This window comes from Episyrphus balteatus, chromosome 2 (genome assembly GCF_945859705.1).
Source record: "Episyrphus balteatus chromosome 2, idEpiBalt1.1, whole genome shotgun sequence".
NCBI lineage: Eukaryota > Metazoa > Arthropoda > Insecta > Diptera > Syrphidae > Episyrphus > Episyrphus balteatus.
Window position 1 is genome coordinate 132,708,950 of NC_079135.1, and position 21,029 is coordinate 132,729,978.

The window sequence follows — 21,029 nt, forward strand, 5'->3', positions numbered from 1 at the left end:
TTTTATTATGGATAACTTTTTTCACTGAAATGAGTCATTTTCACGGAAACCATGGTGATGACAAAGCGGAAAAGACAACACAAATTTCAATGAATAAGTGATGGATGCATGAAAACATTTTTTTAACACACAATAATAGCCACGGGAATGACATTGGACCCCTTCAACACGCAGGATAATTGTGCATGATACGAATCCTTAAATAAGTGGACCAAAATTGGCCCAAAGTCTTCGCTGTTCCCTCGAAAAAAGAATATTGCACTAAAACCTTTCGGAATTGTGTACGGGAACATGGTTTCAACGGAAGAATAACGCTCAGAAAAACATTTATTAGTGGTATCGACAGACTTCAACGTCTTGAATTCGCCAAGGGATACCAAGTTAAATACTTTGACTTCTAGAAAACGGTTATATTCATCCATGTTCAATATTCATGGCTCAGATGGAAAACAAATGGTTTGGGGTAAGCCGAATACAAAATGTCTTCTAAAAAGCACTCGAGGTTGATGATGTTTATTTCTTCGGCATTACTGAACATGTAGATAGAATTCTTTCCTTGAGAAAAGTAGAACCGTGAATTCAAAATGGTACGAAAATACTTCTTTGCGCAAAATGAGGAAAACAATCACGACAATACTAGCCCCCAAACTTAAAAGCTAAAAGGGGAGGGTCTTGGATCCTTTGATCTTTATCACAGTCCTCGACTTTCTTGAAGGTATAGTGACAAATCCGAAAGTAAATCAGTGATGAAGTAGCCATCATAAAAAAATGAAAATCCAATGTCCTTGCAACGAGGACTTTATGTATGCGTGGATTTTGCAAAGAGAAGTGGATACCGCATTTCCGCGGAAACGACCATTTTCTTATAGAGACGTGCCAGCCAGGCAGTGTCTGTTTTGTGTTCCAAGAGCAGTGATAGCATTAAGCAGCATATAAAAAGAGCAGCTATTAATAGCTGCTATTTAATCATATTTTAAATAGCAGTTAACACCGCAAATTACTTTTTAAATTTCTTCCTGCTTTGAAACATGAAAATTTGGAATACAAAAAAAAATAATTAGGTAAAAAAAACGAACATTTTCGATTTTTTTTAATAAGAAATAACTTCTTGAATGTATTGAAACAATTATATTTCAAATTGAACTTTTTCGTTTCCCTACATATTTGCTTTTTTACCGTTAATCAGATCACAAGATAGAAAATATTTGCTGAAAAGAGCAGTAAATTTACAAAGAAAAAAGAGCAGTTTTACTCAAAAACAGTAAAATTTTTAAAAGCATACAAATTTTTTACTGTTCTCCCTGTTCACTGGGTTGCTGCATGTTTATCATTGTATAAGACAATAAAAAGAACACAGCAAATTGGTTTGAATTTGAATTTTTGTACGGCTAAGAACTGAATAGTGAGCAGCTATGTTCAAGAGCAATACCAAATGCTCTCTGCTCTCGGTTCAGTAGAAGAGCAAAGTGATTGAAAGCAGCTATCGTAATAGCAGCCTCAGCTCTAACAAGAGGCACCCAATGACTTGTTTTGTTTGCGAGTGTATGTAAATCCGTTAGACATCGGTTTTCACGGGCTAAAGAAGCAATCCAAGCATTCAAGACCATTCTTTAGACGCATCTCAAAAGGAAAAGAAAAAATATTGAACCATTACAATGCCAATCAAACATCAAAGCTAAACAGATATTCAAACTTACACTTTTTAACCCTCTACTGCATGAATTATGAACGAAATGAAATAAAAATTTTTTTAACAACTTTTTAGGTTTATTAGGGGTTGAAAAAAGGTATTACATAATTTTTTTTATTTTTGTACATATATATTAATTTTTAGAAACATAAACCATATATGGGTTAGTATGCAGCAAGTCGATTTCCAGCAAACAACCCATATATGGTTTAGTATGCATTCGAGGTATGTTTTGTAAAATATGTTTTTATTACATTGGACTTTCCTTATTCATGGAATTTATTCAAACTCTTTCTTTTATCATTGTTGCAGAAGAACACCTTCCATTTTCTACACGCACACAAAACGTTTTCAGTCCGCAAATTTGACATATTGGTGTTTTTGTTTGCCATTCAGGGATATGGTCCATGTTTTCAGTTAGCATTGAATTCAACGGCTTTTGCCCTTGGTTGTTGTGAGTGAATTGAAATTTCGGGATTAGATGGGGCTGGACTTCCGTGACTTGTATATAACTCCCTCAGCTTAGTTTTGTTCCATCTCTGCTTTGATCACCTGCCAAAGCTGAAGGGCATCCCCTTTTTCGTGACATTGTAGGTGTTACAGATTTGCAAAAATGCTCGGAGATGGCTTGTTTGATGTTAAAAAGGGTCAGAATCTGAGGCTAGATCGTCATCACTTCGAAAGCCATCACCAGTTTTAGCACTATCACACTTATTTTTTCCATAGAAAGTCTTCGAATTCATTTTACAAAAAAAAAATAAAATTCCCACAAAAATCAGTAATGTAAGTCGCCAACGCATGATAACCCATATATGGTGTTTTAGAAAAAACGCAAAAAAAAGACGAAAATTATTAAAAAAAACAAAAAACTAACTTCGTAAACATATAAAAGTATAATAAATTCATACGAAACTTATTTTTAATTGGATGCAATTTACTTATTTATTATAAAAAAACACTTGAAAAATTCACACTTTTATTCACTGATTTGCACTTTAGACATGCTCTTGAAACAATGAGTTTATTTCAGAATCACGACTCTCTTACTGATAATAAAAACCGGTTAATTATAAAAAAAATAGACATAGTTTTATTAAAGGTTTTTCTTTTTGACATTTGGTGCAATATGTATAATGAGAATAAATCGATATGAAGTCAATAAACCATATATGGGTTAGTATGCGGTAGAGGGTTAAAAGTTTCCTTTACCGATTGTAGTAAAATATGAAATTTATTGATAAACTAATAAACACGTTAACCAGTTTTTTAAAGTTTAACATATCGTATGTATTAAGTCCATGTTTAACGTTTGAAGATTGCTGATCGTGCAATAATTTTTCTGATTTATTTGCATAACATGAGTCCAGCAAAATGAAATAAATTCGACATAAATCCTAAAGCTATTAAAAAATGTATAAATGTGTTAAATGTTAACATGGACATTAAAATTTATTTATGAGTTTTATATAAAACTTAAAATGATGCAAGCTCACATCATATCATCCTGTATATTGCTTATAACACAACTCTAAATAACAATTACATATAATCAAAAAAATATGGTATTGAATTTCACACAAAATGTAGTTCTTTTCATACCAAAAACAAAAAAAAATGCTATACTGCTCTCTGCAAATGATGCAAAAAATCACGTTTCATAATTTTTTTTTTGTATGTATTTTGTTTGTTTTGCTTTTTGATGCTCTCTGTCTTGCGAAAGTCACATTTTTCACACCCCATCGCAGTCATACTCGTCGTTGTCGTAGCCTAGAGCCTGACAAAACAAAAATTGAGAAAAATTGAATAACTGTGCATCACACAAAAGTCGTGAATGAAATGTCTCAGTCTCAGTAGTCAGTACCCCCAACAAACAAACAAACTGCCAAATGAAATCAAAACAATAACGACACCCCAGACAAACATATATTAAAGAAATAAAAAAAACAACTTAAATAATAGAATCACTGCACGAAGGTGCTGCAGGTAAAACCGCCGTCTTTTTTTTTCGTCATCTTTTCTCAGTTTGGCTGGATGAAATTAATCTTAATGAATGACTCTGAAGATGAAGAAAAAAAAACCTACTTAACTCCCGTGTAAACCTACACAATGCAATCAGCGCGACTGTTTATTGCGCGCTGCATTGCAAGTTGCAAGCTTTATTGCAATATTATTTGTATGTTTTTAGGTTCTTAAACCAATATCACAACATATCAGTTAACAATCGTCGTTGGTCGTCCACCTATTCTGCCCCAGCAAAGGCAAAGTGAGTGTAACGACTAACGGCCATCTTTTTAACGAGGGAAAGTTCAGTGCACTGCGTGTAAACGCATTAAGTGACCACAGTATATACCACATCGTCGCATCTTCATCGCCATCCATGATCGTCTTGGTCGCATCATCATCATTGATGATGTTGTATGTTGATGATGATGATGCAAGGAAGCAAGATAAAATAGATACAGAAAAGGCCCAATGTACACCACCCTTATAATGCCTGTTATTATGGCGTTATGTGCCTACATCATGCTAATATGATGCTGTTGCTGCTGTGTGCTGATGATGATGATGTTCATGTTGCTGAGATGTACACATTGTATATACACTCTGTATACCGGATGAGAGGAATTTATAAATTTCAAGATTGACAGCGGCCGCGCCGCATTCACATTGGCGGGATAGTTATTGATGTTTGCACGGAAGCGGCTAAAGAGTTGGGACTGACTATTCAATGCCTCCCTCCCTCGTCACCGTCATACAATGCTTGTGCAAACCAGCTAAAGTAGTTCGTTGATTTTTTTCATTTTTCATTGTATGCTTTGATTATTTGTTGTTGTTGGGAATTACGAGAGTAGGAGACTCTTGGAGAGCAATCACACAGCACAATACATTTCAACTATAGAAAATAATGAATAATGCAACCCAATGGTTGGTAATTGACAAACGTAATTCGAAATGTACCGCTCTGCTATATTGGATGGTTGGGACAGCTCTGGTAAAAATATAATCACTCAAGTGATTAATTAATTGAGTGTTTACCTCCTAGGTGTCTGTATATGTCCAATCGTTCATCATCAGTCGTGTTAATTTGCTCAACTTATTATAAACCTAAAAACCATGATGATGAACGCATTGATATTCGAGTTGTTGCTCTTAACAGCGAGGTGTTGTAAAAATACAAAAATACACTCGTGCTACTTAACGTAACTGGGCTCAGTTGGCTACTGGATGAGATCTATTGCTATGTAAGGTGGCACTAGCGTAGCGGCGGGTAGTAGTGCGGCGCCAATTTTCATGCTCTACTAGTAGAGCTTACCGATTTTGAGTTGTTGGTTGGCTTTGATGCACACATACATTTTCTTTTCTATTAAACAAACTCACAAGGGCGATAAAATAGTTTTGATGTTTAACTAAAAGCATCATTTTTCCGCTTGCGATGATAATAAAATGATGATGATGATGGTGATGTTATGGTCGATTTGTCACATTTCACTTTATATGATGGCTTGAGGCCTTGAAAGTGAGAGAATGTCACTTGTTATCCCAATGTGACATCATAAAGTATTTCAAGTGTATTAATTATTTATTGATGTGAGCAAATCATGTGGTTTTTGATGGTAAGATATTGCCTTTTTATATCTTTTGGTTATTAAAGTCAAATTTGTCTCTTTTGCTGTATTTGCAACTTATAAGATACTCATTGAAATCAGCATATACATATAATACAGCACAACGCTCACAACATGTTGTCTTCTAATTGGGGTCAATTAGCTTGAACAACAAAACGAACGATCTTTCTCCATCAAAAAACACTCGGGCTCACCACTTTGGTTGTCGCTTAAATTGACATATCATAATAATTACGCATGCCACAAGTGATGCGTCACGAAAAAAAATAAACCAGATACCAGAGTACTTCGACTTCCTCAGGTTTACTTTGTTTTTTTTTTGTTTGCTCTCTACTTTAATCTTTGTCTGCCTCGTTGGTCGCTAAACTAATGTTCTTTGGTATTTGCATCTTTGTAAGTAAAAAAGAGTTTGCAAATGTAATTCTTTTTTTCTGTTTGTCTTTTTTCTTCTTCTGGTCCGGACTAGCAGACGCAGATTTATGGTTAATTCGCGGACTATTTCGTGTCGTAAAGTTGCATGTGTATAGGGATTTTATGAGAGTCATTTGAATAAAATGAAACAAAGAATACCTAATGTTGGAGTCTTAAAAGTTTTATTTTTTCCTTTTTTTTTTGTATAACATAGTTAAAGTTATGTAGAAACTTATGTTACAATTGTGAGTTAGGACTTGCAAATAAAGATCTGTAATAGTTCAGTGGAGTTATGATTATTTATCTTGTATGTTGTTTTTAATTTTTGGAACTAGAAAAGAGAGATTGAGAAATGGTCATTCATCTGAGGTACAGTTGTTTTAGTTGAAAATCCGAAAAAAAGAAAGAAAAAATGGTTTCAGTCAGATTTAATGAAGTTTAGAAAGTATGTTAAGTTCTTCAAACTACTTGTGAACTTTGTAAAAAGAAATTAGGAAGCAACAAAAAATCGATAGGCTTAACCAATTCTTCGATTTGAAGGCCGCAAACGGCACAGAAACGAATTAGAGAAAATCCATCATCCGGAAGCAAATCAGTTCTTACTGGCATTTATCTTTACTCTAAATTCCAAAGATTGGGGTCGTACTCTTGCACTCAATGGGTTGCTTGCTATCTCTGGTGATGATTATGATGTTGAGTGAGTGATGGAGTCATCTCCTTATAGCTTAGTCCCTGGTTAGTCAGCGGTGTATGTGGTGAAAATAAAAGGCCCTAGCTTTGGCTCTTGTGATACTCCTGCTTTGATTTGTCGTAGCCCTGATCTTTCGCTAGAAACCTGCACAGAAACTATTTGCAAGGATTTTTTTTGATTTTCTTTACCAAATATCATGAAAAGTCAAGTTCCGTTAGCTTTTAGATGAGTCCAGCTGTCAAATTCCTTTTCGATGTCTATCAGGCATGCTTCGGTGGTTTCGTTTTTATTTAATTCCAAAGTGATTTGCTGTGAAGTCTAATAAGTTGATGAATCGTTGAGTATTGTGCCTTGAATCTATACTTAAAGTTTGTAATTACATTTCATTTAAAGCATAAAATTTTAACTTTTCTCAGTAAAAGTTGCCCGAGAACTTTGGTAACGCAGCAAAGAAGTGAGATAGGCTTGTATCCTTCTATTCTGCAGGAAGTTTTTTTATTTCCTGCACTGATGGTCTTTTTCTATAAAGAACCACTATAAATATTGGCAAAAACACGAGCATTGAAATCAAACGAAAGATTAATCTTAATAACCGCTTCTTCTTTGTATTGAGAAGGCAACTAAATAGCAAAGCTCTCTCTCAAACACCTCAATTGTATCTGTAGAAAACTATCATCATCCAAGTCCTGCTGTATAGCGCAGGAGGAATTGATGTTGACAAAGGCGGATAAGAACTCTAAACTTATTTGAGAGAAAAATTCTTTGAGCATTTTCTGATCTCGTCTGCATTGATTGAGATTGGAGAGGAAGTTACAACAAGGATTTGTACGGGTCATGTGAAGCGCATGAACAACATTGCTCCAGACCGGAAAGTTTTCGAACTCACGCCCGAAAGTGGAAAGAACCTCAACTTGGCGTGCGTAACGGGAATAAGCTGGCTGAAGAAGCTTGTTGGTTGAGACACAGATCCACAATATGTAGATGGATTCAAAAATGACAGTGGAACTTCTATAAGTCGAACTCTCAAAACGCAAAAAGAAAAATTCGGGTTAGAGAAACTTCGACTTACGGCCAATTTCTTCACATTAGTCCTAAGCCAAACTAGTACCCGGTCTAGCTAGACCAGGTCCTAAGTCCGGTACTAGGTCCTAACAAAAAGTTAGTACCTGAGCATTTCTTCACATTTATAGGACCTGATCTAAATTCACAACGCGGTCCTAAAAAATAATTCGTATAAAACTGGTATAACTGTCATTTTGACAATATTTTGATGCTTGAAATATTTTATTTTGATATTTCAGCAGATTTTACAAAATAATAAAAGACAAAAAAAAGTCCATTAACGAAGAAAATGTCACGATTTTGTATATAAGTGCCGGCAATCCTGATAGCAAGTTCACCAACGACTAGTGGTTAACCAGATAAACCAGTCGCCGACCAAAAGAAAAACCATATTAAAATAAGTAATACAAAAAACAGTTTGCGTTGCTGATGTTCATATAATTATGTATACTCGTATCTCAATAAAAATAACATTTTTGAAAACTGAATCTTTATCGTTTTGGTGCAGGTATGTTTTATAGCAGTCATTAGGCGAATCGAATGAAGACAATTGGTAGATGGATTTCAATTACACAATTTAAAAGACACCAAAACTAAAAAATGCTCATAAAATTTTAAAATAAACACAAAAAATCAATCCGAATTGAGTATTATCGTCGCTAGACTCTCGATTTTTAGGTTCTAACTTTTACGAAGTCCTAAGGAAAAATCGGTACTAATTTGACAGTACTAGGGCTTAGTACTTTTGTGAAGAAATCACTTGGTACCGATTTGAGTACTAACGATTGGTATAATAACCAGGTCCTAGCTGATTTTGAGGAGCTAGCTAGTACCGAGTCCTAACTAGTACTCGGTCCTAATTTGACAGTTCTAAGGCTTAGTACCTGAGTCAAGAAATGCGTTGGTACCGATTTGAGTACTAACTTTAGGACTAGGACCGGTATTAGCGCTAGGACTCTGTGAAGAAATCGGCCGTTAGAGTTTGTTTTGTACGCAAAGTTCTCAAAAAAAAAACTTTGACTTGGAGAGACTTCGACTTATATAAGTTCGAGTTACGGAAGTTTGACTGGCTTAAATGATTATAACGTTTCACTAAAAGATGCCCTATTATTTCAAAATATTTCGCAGTAAAGTTTTGACGAAACACTTTCCCATCGAACTTTTCTTTTTCCCATTTTTTTCACAATGTGAAACGGGAACCGATCAATTAACCACTTTCAACAACCAAAATATATTTATTTCTTTTTTTCTAAAAATTAAATTATGGTTTGGTTTTATATTTTAGTTCCGGTATTCATTAATAACAATCCCATCTCATTCCTTATTTTACTCCATTCAACTCTATATTTTAATTACCTAAATTAAAACCTATTAAATAGCTAAAAATAATGCATATGAGTTGAGCCTACAAATAGAAAAACAAAAAGAAGTACAATTAAAAACCACTTGGATGCTGTTAGAAACAGCATCCAGTAACTATTGCAACTACACATACTCTTCGTACAAACTCTCAATATACAGCAAAACTAAAAAACTAGATGATTTTAATAACCGACAGATCTTTGTGCAATCAATGAATAAAGCAAGATCATCTGGAAGATTGTGCCACACATAGACCCAACCAACATTATTTGCGTTATTATTACAAAAACCATCACGCGAAAGGAGCGCAAGCGCGCGCGCGCAAGTTGCAAGCAAGCACCACCACTCTTCTTCTGCCACTCTTCTCTTCTATAAAGCCAATCCAACCAAGAGTCATCCAATAAACATAAAAATCTTACGGTGCCATGCAAAACTAGTCCAATTACACGCAATTGCGAGTCCATTAAGGCAAATAAATAAAAAAAAAAAAAGGTAAAAACCAACTTGGAGAGACGCGATGCGGTGGACGACGCAACGCAACCCAAGTTGTGCCTGGTATAAGTATGTAATTTCATACGTTCCGATTGTACAGCCATCATGATGCATCGGCATCGGTTTATTGACTTGTTTTGGATTACGTTTGCTTGCGTTTACGTTTTTAAGTGCATTAAATAGAATTTATGTTTCTTCTTTTCTTGAAAGCGACTTAGTGGTGGTGGTGGGTGAAACGGAAATAATCTAATTGCGAGGATATGGGCAACTAACTCTCGTAAGGGTTGCCCAACTTTTAAACGGACCCTGGAATTGTATCTATATACTTCAGTGTGACATGTTATGAACGCAAAAAAATGAGGGTGAATGTTCCCACGAGCATTTTCAATGTTCTCTATATAGAGCTAAGCTGTTAGCACCAAAGCCGCACAATCCACAGCAAGTACTTCAAGAGAAGAGAGGATATCGACAATATAATAATTGTGGATGGAATTGGAACCCTTCTTTCAAACAACAACAACAACGATGATGATGATGTTGAGCAGTGCATGTGTTCAAGAGGCAACGGCTTGTGGTTGGATTTACAACAATAACCCAAGCAACTACAACAACAACAAGAACGCAAGACCTCACTCATTTAGCGCTTGAAGGGCCAGACTTTGTTTACACACAAACCAACAACAACCACAGCATTTATTGATGCAGTCAGTTAGGTTTTCAATCGCTCTATTTCTGTCTCTTTCTGATTTGCTGCATCCATTGAGTCTTCAACTTCAATACGAAGCTGCATATCATTATAAAAGTTTATAGATGTCAGGCTAACATAGATCCCTCAGCTCATTTGTTAAGTGTCATTGATATTGATAGATTCCATGGAAATGTGGTTTCTTCTGAGCTCTTTGACTTGGAAATCGAGTTCGCTCTCGGGTCGTCGTCGTCGTCAATCGTCATTTTCATTCACCGACATCGACATCAACATCGAAATAGTCAAGTCATCCACATGGGATACAAAGAAACCTATAAGAATTTCTTATCAAGTCAGTGTTCAGCTCATGCATTAATTTGTAAATTGCTGCTCGTTCACATCAAATTATAATTTTTTTTTTATTTTAAACATTCTCATTCAGGGATTATTTTCTAATCAGCTATTATTATAGATTTGCAGTCAGTCTATATTTATATGCACGAGGAGAGAAACTTTTTTTTTTTTTTATTATTTTGTTGTTCAACCCACAGAGATTTCCCAAAGTTTACATTAAACCGAGACTATATAAAGATTAGAAACATGTGAAAGAGGAAGAGAATGTGGTTTTCTGGAAATATAGTTGAATGGAAGCGAGACAGTAGAGGCCAATTAAAAGAAAAAAAAAATAACAAAACCAAAAAAATATATATATTTATGTATGAATCGGTTCCCACACTTTTCAAGTTGTGAAATAAACATTGATATGATGTACATTAGCACTTTAATAATAATAATAATAAACCACTTTCTTTGTTTATGGGTTTTGGTTTCGATTAAAAGATTTATTTAAATAAAAAAAAAATTGTTTCGCCATGGGTAAAATAAACACGGATGTTCGCGTCCTATATTAATATGTCTTTTGAAAAAATTAAAATAAGTTTTTTGGGAAGAATTGGTTGAGAATTACAAAAATGATTTGAAAAGTTTATAAGTTTTGTTTATAATTCTAAAGACTTGTTCGAACTATGCTATGAACTAACTCTTTAACCCATCTAAATACATAGTATCCCGGATCTTTCTCTGCAAAATAGCATTGTCCAAATGAACCCCACATGTAGAATTTTAATGTGAAGCAGTAAAGCTGGTGAGTTGTGGTCCCATTGTAGATCGTGACTGACGTCGATAATGGAAGATGCCTTAAAATCGAAAATTCGAAAAATGCGATATTAGGTTCTATGGATTAAAATAATATACCTAATGTATACAATTTCACTTGATATTGACAACTTTAAGAAGTACCAGAAGATACTTTTTTGATATTTATCTTCACAAATAGACTTTATGGTATATTTTAGTTCCCTTTTTAAAATCCTTATTTGATCTTCCTTTCCCTTGGGTTATTCCAGACAAAATAGATCATTTTATCAGTGGCATCAAACATTGTTGTCGTAGTCCCTCTTGATTAATCATTGTGTGAAACAAGGGTGTTTGCTAAGGCCACTCCTATTTGCTCCAAACTTAATCTTTACAAGTATTTCAACAGTGTTTGTGGCGAATATCCTTATCAAAGTCTTACACAGAGAAAAATATGACCCGCTAAAAACTAACAGATTGCCATATTGTTTTACCGTCCATACATTTCATAAGGAAATCTTATTAAAATCAACGATTAATAAGGTTTTTTCAAGGAGATTTCTTATTATTTTTATAGAGAAAATCTTATTAAAATTTCACTGAAAAGTTGATTTTTTTTTGCAACTTAGCACTAGAACAAAAATCGCGATCAATATTTTCATGGCAGGTTGGTTCAGGTGGTAAGGTGGGCGACTAATGATTTGAAGTCTCCAGTTCGATTCCCAGCCTGGTCATCGTTTTTTTTTATTTTTTTGCAGATTTTAAAACAATAAGGAAAACCCGATTGTTTTAATAAGGTTTCCTTCTTGGATGAAAACCATAGAGAAATCTTATTTTGTTTTTGTTCTATTTTATGTGGTCTATTTTTCTCTGTGTACTCTATGCAAGTGATTTTTGTCTTGCTGTCTGAATGCCCTGCCAACATATAGTTGATCATCTTTTTAGCTTTGAGGTCTGAAAATTAAGTTAAATAAGTCTAAAATTGTTGTTTTCTGTGAAGATACGATTTGAGTGACATATGCAGTGACCTAGATATAGAAATATATGCTAACTCTTTTACTTCCTCATTGTTCGATCTGAATGCGAATCTTCTAGAAAGTCTGTTTGCAGCTCAGATGATGTGGAAAACACGTAGGTGCCACTTTATTGTCAGATGTTTAGTTTTCACAAACTCATAAATGTTTTGGTAAAAGTGTGCTGTCTCTTGAAGAGCCAAATTGGCAATATCAATTAAATCACAAAATTACTGAATGTACCAGTGTATTTTTGATGATGCGGTGATGAAATCCAAGAACAACCGAAAAAAAAGGATTCCTATGAAAAATTCTTAAATTTAACGGATTTGCAACCTCAACTTCGACCAGTACAAATTCGTTAAGATCTCAATCTGATTTTCCAATCATTTGGGAATATACTTCAAGCTAAACTTTATTCAAATTAAATCTTTGCCGCCGGGTACAAAGGGGTTAAGTCACAAAATTGCACTTTTCAGTTTTCGATGATATAAGAATAACCGCTTTTTTTCTCTTTTATTTGGTACCAAAAACATAAATTTAGAGCAACTCTTTTATTATATAAAAATAATAGCATCAATGTTCAAAAATTCATCGATTAGCTGAACTTCGCATTTTCTGGCCAACTTTCATTTATGACTTAACCCCTTTGTACCCGGCTGCAAAGAAATAACATCTTTAACTTGTTTCGGAGTTGAAGGTTGAAAGCTAGTGTTAGAAGTCTATTAAAATTTGCAGATGCTTTTCTTTTTGCAGCGTTTGTTAATCCGTGTATTTTGGTCTTCTCTTTGTTCACTATATACTTCTAACATTTTCATTTGTTTACATTTTACCAGATTTCGTTTTATTCAATTGAGAAACTGTAATATAAAGGAGGCTGAATATAGTTCTTTTGACATCATAAAGTTTTAATTTGATTTGCTGAAACAGTAACTTTTCGTTTTTCATACAATGACTTGGTTGACTTTGTATGTCTGTACTTGACGTTTCTATGTATTATGTTTAATACTTTAATTAACATAGTTAGGAAGCCACTCTTTTTTTAAACTAGTTCACTCAGAAAAATTTCTGGAACTTATGAAGTAGGGAACTTGTTGCCTTATTGAAATATTTTTCCAAATAGAGATTAGCTATCTACTTCGATTTAATTTATTTATTATCTACATTCTTCACTGATTCAATCTGTTTTTTAATCTAACAAATAAAATTGTCTTCAATAAGATTGACCCTAAGTCAAATCTTTAAAGAATTTGTGACTCAGTTTCCCATAACTTATATCTAACATTGCTTCCTACTCATTGCCTCACCTTTACAATACTTATTTAAAAAAAAAAAATATGAATATTAAATAAATTCATGTAATGCCATGTAATTTGAAATCAATTTATACAATTTCATATTCATCTAATATAAATATTTCTATAATTTATTTTTCTTGATCATTTCAGGTATTGTGTCATGCTTTCCTTCGCCTTGCAAAAACGGTGCCACCTGCGTTCAACAACTAAACGGACCACCATACTGCAAGTAAGTAGTTAATTGTGACTTTTTTTTTATTCTATCTTGGATAAACTTCGATTTTATAATTATTCAAAAGAATATACAAAACCATGCTTTGAACTTATTCTATAGCTACAGTGTAAAAGGGGTATCTACTATATTGTCTATAATAAACGACCGCATTTTAAATTCAGCAAAGGCCATTTAACTAGATTTAAGTGAGTGCTGAATTATTTAAAACAAACTATAACGAACATCAAAGCCCACCATCATGGCCAATATATAAATGTAACTCTGTGCATATAAATATATTTTTATATGTATTTAAAGAGAAGGCTTGAGATTTCATTTTATATACGTTCTATTAAATCTATTCAGATTCACAATGAACTTATTGCTGCTGATGATGATGATGATCACGATGCTGATATGGGCGGGGGGACAATATAACTAAACAACACTGTTGAATGTGGAAATGTCAGATGAAAAGATCAATAAAATCGATTTAATTTGAATATTTTAAATATTAATTGGTGATTTATTTAATCAGAGAGGTTTAATACAACGAACAAAAAAAAAAAAACCAAAACTATTCAAGTCCGGAAGAAAGCATGTGAACCGTTTTTTTTTTTTTTTACAAATTTTAATACTTTTTATCTTTTGATGGCATCAAAAGAAATGTATTAAAGAAAAAAATTTTTTTTCCAACAAAAGAAACCCAAAATTGCACAAACTCGTTAAGAATGCTAATTATTTAATTTTAATTTTTTTTTGTTGAAGCATCTTCATTTGTAAAACATGTCACAGAAAAGATATAAAAATAATTATTGATAGCATAATACAAAATATTTTTAGCTATTTATTATTAGCTGCTGAATTGAATTTAAATAAAAGAAAAAAAATATTTTGATTTCTACCCGTGCACGTCTTAATTAGAAACAATTTCAATGTATTGTTTGGTATTTTTGTTTTTGTATCCTTTAATGTACCCTATAATGTTTTCGGATTGAGTATGTTTCGTATGGCTGTTTATGGACTTTTCTTCAATAAAATAAAATTTAACCGAACTGCCTATGAGTGTTCTCTCACCCTGATCTTAATCCTTTTGGTAAATTCCACCGTCACGTACAGACATATCTATCTTACTGTTAATTATACTAGACTTTTGACTTTAGACAAGACTGTTTCATTTGAATTGCGTAGGCATTTTTCATCATCTACGAACACTACAAATTGAACTGCTTACTCTTATTATTCCAAGATTAAAATAGGAAAATAAAGGAACGTCACGTACAGACAGAAAAAGTAAAACAAGAAATTGTATGGAGGTCAAAGAGTCAATTTTTCATAAAATTTATCAATACTTAATGTTATGATGAGCTAAAAATAAAAACTATTGTAAAATCTTTAGTTTTCTGGCTGAAATCACGGATCGCTTTAGTAAAATCACGGTTTTAGCTGGTAAAATCGGGAGATGCCTCTATAAAATCATGGATTTCTCTGGTAAGATCACTGGTCGCTCCGCTAAGCTCCTAAGTTTTCCCGCTCGAATACAGATCGCTCCCATAAAATCGCGGATCTTCCCTGGAAAGTCATTAATTTCGCAAGGAAAATCCGGGATCGCTTAAAATTGAATTAAAAATCGACTCACTTCGATAAAATCTACAGTATCTCAGTAAAATCACGGATTTCTAAAATCGTTCGTTTCCCTGCTAAAACCACTTCGAAAATCTAACGGGATCCCAGTTAAAATCACGGATCTTTTCGGATAATTACGGGTTTCCCCGGCAAAACCACAAATCGCTAAAATCATTTGTCTGGTAAAATCACAGATCTCTCAAGAAAAATCACAGGATTCCCAAGCAAAATCACCGATTGCTAAAAATCGATAAAATCACTGGTCACTTCGATTAAATCACGGGTTTCTCGGGTAAAATCACGGATTTGCCTGTTAAAATCATGAATCGTTTAAAATCGGTAAAATTACGAGTCTTCTATAAAATCACGGACCTCCCGGTAAAATCACGGATCTCTCCCTGAAAATTACGGGATTCCCAACCATTATCACGGATCGCTAAAATTGGATAAAATTACTGGTCACTTCAATTAAATCACGGGTTTCCAGGGGTATATCATAAATCGCTTAAAATCGGTGAAATCAAGAGTCTTCTATAAAATCACGGTCCTCCCGGTAATAATGTTCGTTTGTTTGCAGGATGATTAAATTATTTCAAAGAGTTAGGTGGTAGTCGCTTGTTGTTACCTGATTTGTAACATTTTCAAACATAATACAAAGATACATTTTTTAGATTTAAACCCAAAGATAACAAATTCCAATGTTTTGAGTTTTTGTTTTCTCTAAGTGTATGTACCTACTCAATAAAATAAAAATAAAAGTACTATGAACGACGAACGTACTTGAGACTGCGAAGAAAAAAAAAAATCCTAGTAGTAGGTGTGCTCACGAAAATATTATGAGCTTTTGTCAATAAACCCAAAAACCATTTAACCCAAATGCACGAGTGCCAAAATATGTACTTGGTGCAGCAGCATACAAGAATCACTTCTCACCAAAACGTTGTTTTGTTATAAAATCTCACTCTCTCTCCCCCGCTTAGACACTCTAAATCCAGTTCCAAGCTTACTTAAACACTAAATCCCCCGAACTCGAATTCGAATCTCCTTTAAATATAAAAAAAAAATAATCCAAACCATGATCATTTGCAGAAATTGCCCATTGAGAATTAACAATGTATATGGGTTTAGGCTTGTTGGAAACTGACTAACCCAAAACCAGATCTCTTTTAGACCGCAGGGCTCACAAAATGAATACCACCAACAGTATAAAAGACCCAACCAAAGAAAACGAACTTCTTTTACGTGTATTATGCAGACCAAACGTACGAATAGGATCGAATCGGAAGGGTAATCTTGTTGATGAAGGTATAGAAGAGGGGGAGGGCACCAAAAGACGATGGCGGACGGGAAATAAAACAATCTCACTGCACTGCACAATGGGAATCGATAAGTGAGCGCCATTTCTTGGGTCGGTCGAGAGTATAATAATAAAAATAATATTCAGAGGACACACGAGAGATAGAGAGGAGAGGTTGTGGGTCTCTTCCACTTTTCGTTATAGCTCGTTTGGTTAAGGTTAGTCGACTTGCTGAACTATATGTCGTTACGGCGGCGTCCAAACAATTATGGTCATGTAATGACTAAGTATTCTATAAATATGCTTGGGCTTGGGGCGCTTAAGAGCTCTTTCTGTTTGCATTTATGGCTATGGGTCTCTCTATTCAAATTTGCCATTATTTCTTCTTGTTGTTGGTGGTAAGTTTGCATGTGTCGAGGAAGAAAGGTTAACGTGGGACTGAATGCTCGGCCTGATGTTGATCGATACCATATAATTGCGTCAATAATTTCCGCGTTTAAATTGCAGTTTAAGCTTTTTTTTGTGTCTTTTCTTTCTTTCTGATGTGGATATGGAGTAGAAGCATTCGAAAGTGTTGTATTTCGTGCATTTGGATAATCGTAATAATAGGATTCTATAATTTAGCATGAACTTATTTGTACCTTAATGATCAAATTAACAATACAAAAAAAAAAGGAAATCGATATCGATTGGTTTTGTTTTTTTGTTTGTTGTCTAAAGTAGGACTAAGCTAACAAAGGTCAAAATTTGACTTGAAGTATAACATATTTCTCAGGATCAATCTGGAATTAATGCCCTTCGATCCTACGCTAACTACGACCATTAAAATCCAGAATTATCTATTAACTTCAATCAATTTTCGCTGGACGCACTCATTTCATTAAAATTATGAATAATTTATTGATACTTTAAATCCCTGAACTAACCCATTTTAATAGGAATTTTTATATACATAGTCTAGTAGATTTTCTTAGATATTAATTGTCAAAATTTCAGCCGAATCGGGCTCATAGTTTTGTTGGCGCAGGGACATAAGTCCCCGGGACACAAGTCCCGAATTTTTTTGGGGACGAATGTCCCACTTAAATGTGACATAATTCGCGAATTCGATTCGAAGTGGGACATAAGTCCCGAAAAGAAAAAAATTCGGGACTTGTGCCCGGGGACTTATGTCCCTGTGCCGTTTCGTAGAAGTAACTTTTAGAAAAATGGAAAAAGAGCAGTAAAAGGCGAATATCAAAATTTGTTATAACGAGTTTCAATGCGGTCGCACATCGGTTTTTCCATTATGAAGGTCTTGAAACCCTAAATTTGGTTGTATTTGCACAAAACCTAAAAATACATTATATTCTAAAACTGAATATTACTCAAAAAGTTGGAGGAAATATAAAAAAATAAAACTCGTTTACTTCATGGTTCAAACGAATATCTCGATCGGGTTGATGTACCCTTATTCATTTGAATATCTTCGACTTTTCTATCATTTCCCCTAAAATAACCTCACCAAAAGTGAAACAATATGTTTTTTTTTCTCGTAATTGAATACATCAAGTAACGAGAGAGAAAACATACCAAAGAAGACCTCTCATCATACTCTTACTTAAAGAAAACCAAAAAATATTCAAGTTCAATAAACAAACGCAGTTCACGATCATCAAACGACAAAAAGCCAGGACCCCAGCTTTAACATATAAATTTTATGCAAACAAAAAAAAAAAAACCAACAAAACAAAAATTATGCTAAATATTTCTTTGCATCAGCATATGAAAAGGAACAAAGCAGTTTTTTTTGCATGAATCTGCACAGCAGCGTTGCCATTTTTCCAAATGAAGATTTTATACAAAATTCTTACATTTATCTCTTTATTCACTAATACATGGAGAGAATTTTTAAACTGACAGTTTATTGCAAAAAAAAAAAAAAAATAGAAGGAAAAACCAAACTCACACAAGAATAAAAAGGATATTTATGAGTTCAGGTATGTTAGCAGTAGCATCAGTTTACCTTTTCCTTAAAAAGGAACAAAACACAATAAGATAAAATAAACATGTGGGTGTTTGGTACACAAATGCGGGTTCCTGCCATCAGGATATCTCTTTATAATCAAACATTCTATATCATGTGATGCTACTAAACGTGATTGTTATCGTTTTTAACGCATCAAAATTGTGAAAAATTGTTCTCGAAAACCAAGATGTCTTTTTTTTTATTAACAAAAGAATCTTAAGAAACGAGTTCCTTTTTTTATTTAACTTGCCAAATATGAGTATGTACATATGTATATTGAAGTTTAAGGGGAAGTTTTGGATTCATACAAAAAGTTGGTAATGTTATAGGTGCATTACTTTGCGGACGTTAATTTGTATGAAATTTAGATAAATGTTCTGACACGGGCGCCATTTTTAGAAGTATAAAAACTTAACAAAGCTATTTCCAAATTCTGAAGGATAAAAGCACATAGTTTCAGTTCAGCCTCCAATCCCCAATAGGGATGTTAGCGAATCTGTCAAAGTCAAATCTGACAAATCACACTTGGAAGAAAATGACAGATACAAATTTTAAAGTAAATGGGCGTTCAGGAAATATTAGTTACTAGATATTTAGGCAACGTCATTTTCTGAACGGAAGTTTGGATATGATGTTATTGTCAAATTTCGAAATTTACTTAAGAATTTTACAGATCCCATGTGAGAGTCACACCGAGACCGAGAAATTACCTAAATATTTAGTCCCTAACGTTTCTAAACCTGCCCAATAAAACACCGGTTTTTAATTATTTCGTATAAATTTATTAGCTAAATAGTTGCTGACTGTTTTAAGACTCTTGTTAAATTGATTTTCTTTGGCGTGTTGATCAAAGACGTTGCTCAACTTTTGTTGACCCGAAGGCAACCCGATTAAAATCGGCAAAGATCACAGAATCTTGCGATAATTGCATAATTGTTATCAAGTTTTGACAGCTAAATGACAGTTGAATTCAGAAGTGACATTTCACTGACAATTTTGTAACTTGCTTATGCTTATGAGCAATTCCGACTTGCTCGTTATCCATTGCGTTGAGCATGTTTATACAACCTAATCATAACCTTTTTTGTGTGTGTTTGTATTGTATGATTCCTGTTCGCCTTTAAGCGCTGCACTCTTTATCTGCACAAACATAAAATTGATAAAACTAAAAAGGCGACATCTATGACCAATCATGCAGACTAGTCCTCCTCTTACCTAAAGTATATGTACTCACAACACAGTCTCTCAGTCAACTGGGTTTATTGAATAAATTATAAAGTCGTACAGGTTTTTTTAGAAGATGATTCCAATCATGATGTGTACGCTGATAGAGCACACACATTGCATTTTTTTTTTTTTTTTAAGGGACCCACAGAAGAACACGCTATATATTCGTTTGCCTCCATATACTGCATTGCATTGCACTCGGCCCACATCCGAGTTTATGCAGAATAAATTAGCAAAAGACCAACGACCGACCGACAGTCGACATAGTCGTCGTCGTTGTCATAGTCGTATAGTTGTCGAACGAGACGACAACGACAACGGCGATTGCAACGACATGATATAAGACTCTTATGTCCATCCAATAAGACAAGTCTGTCGCCCACGCGCTATTTTCATTTCTTATTCCTTCTTGCTTATGCCGATGATGATGATCGCAGGCGATGTTGCAGCCAAACCAACCATCATTGTCGTCATATGAAATTCATGTTCAACGCTGGCAGAGATATAGGAACCAGTATAAATATAAAACACAAAACCAAGACAGCTCTTGATGCTGCTTCGATAGAAGAAACAGCCAATGTAGGCATCATCCAGGAATACCACTGACAGAGACTTACGGCCATAGGAGGCCCTTTTCTTCTGCGTAGGAGAACACGTTAGCGCTTCTACTATTATTTATTAAAGTATTTTTGTATGAGTGTGCTTCACAACTTCTTGTGAGCTTGGAACCTTTGTCGAATATAAAGAAGAAGTTGAAGTCGAATTCAAACAGCACATTGCAAGTTCAATTCTTTTCAGGAAGAAATGATGATCAATTATTGATTCCAAATAACATGACAGGGCAGAGAGTGAAGGCGCACAAGCAGTTTATCTCGATCAAGACCATATATGACGTTGGCGAGTCGCTGTATAGCACTGAACAACAGTGGAACAACAAAGCCCCATATAGCATCATCATCATCATCAAGTTGCAAGCAGTACAATCAGATAGCGCACTGAAAGCCATATAGCGAAATTAGATATTTATCGGGCATCATGATGGGACTTGGTATAGGTATACTCTATACGAGAAGGCATAAAACTCGGATTTTTTTTTTTTTTTTGTTTTAGTTATTAAATTTAAGGGCACAACAGCAGCATATGTGCGTTTGCTGCTGATGCTGTTGTCTTCTCCGTTCGTCAGCCAAATAAAT

General features: G+C 34.2%; 1 protein-coding gene across 1 annotated transcript in view; it reads left to right on the forward strand.

Moving 5' to 3' along the window:
- LOC129908646 (neurogenic locus Notch protein) overlaps positions 1 to 21,029 on the forward strand; it is a 75,736-nt gene that overhangs the window by 14,657 nt on the left and 40,050 nt on the right. The window contains exon 2 of the mRNA XM_055985299.1: positions 13,615 to 13,693. Within this exon, the coding sequence (XP_055841274.1) occupies positions 13,615 to 13,693 (79 nt within the window). The remainder of the gene's footprint in view (positions 1 to 13,614; positions 13,694 to 21,029) is intronic.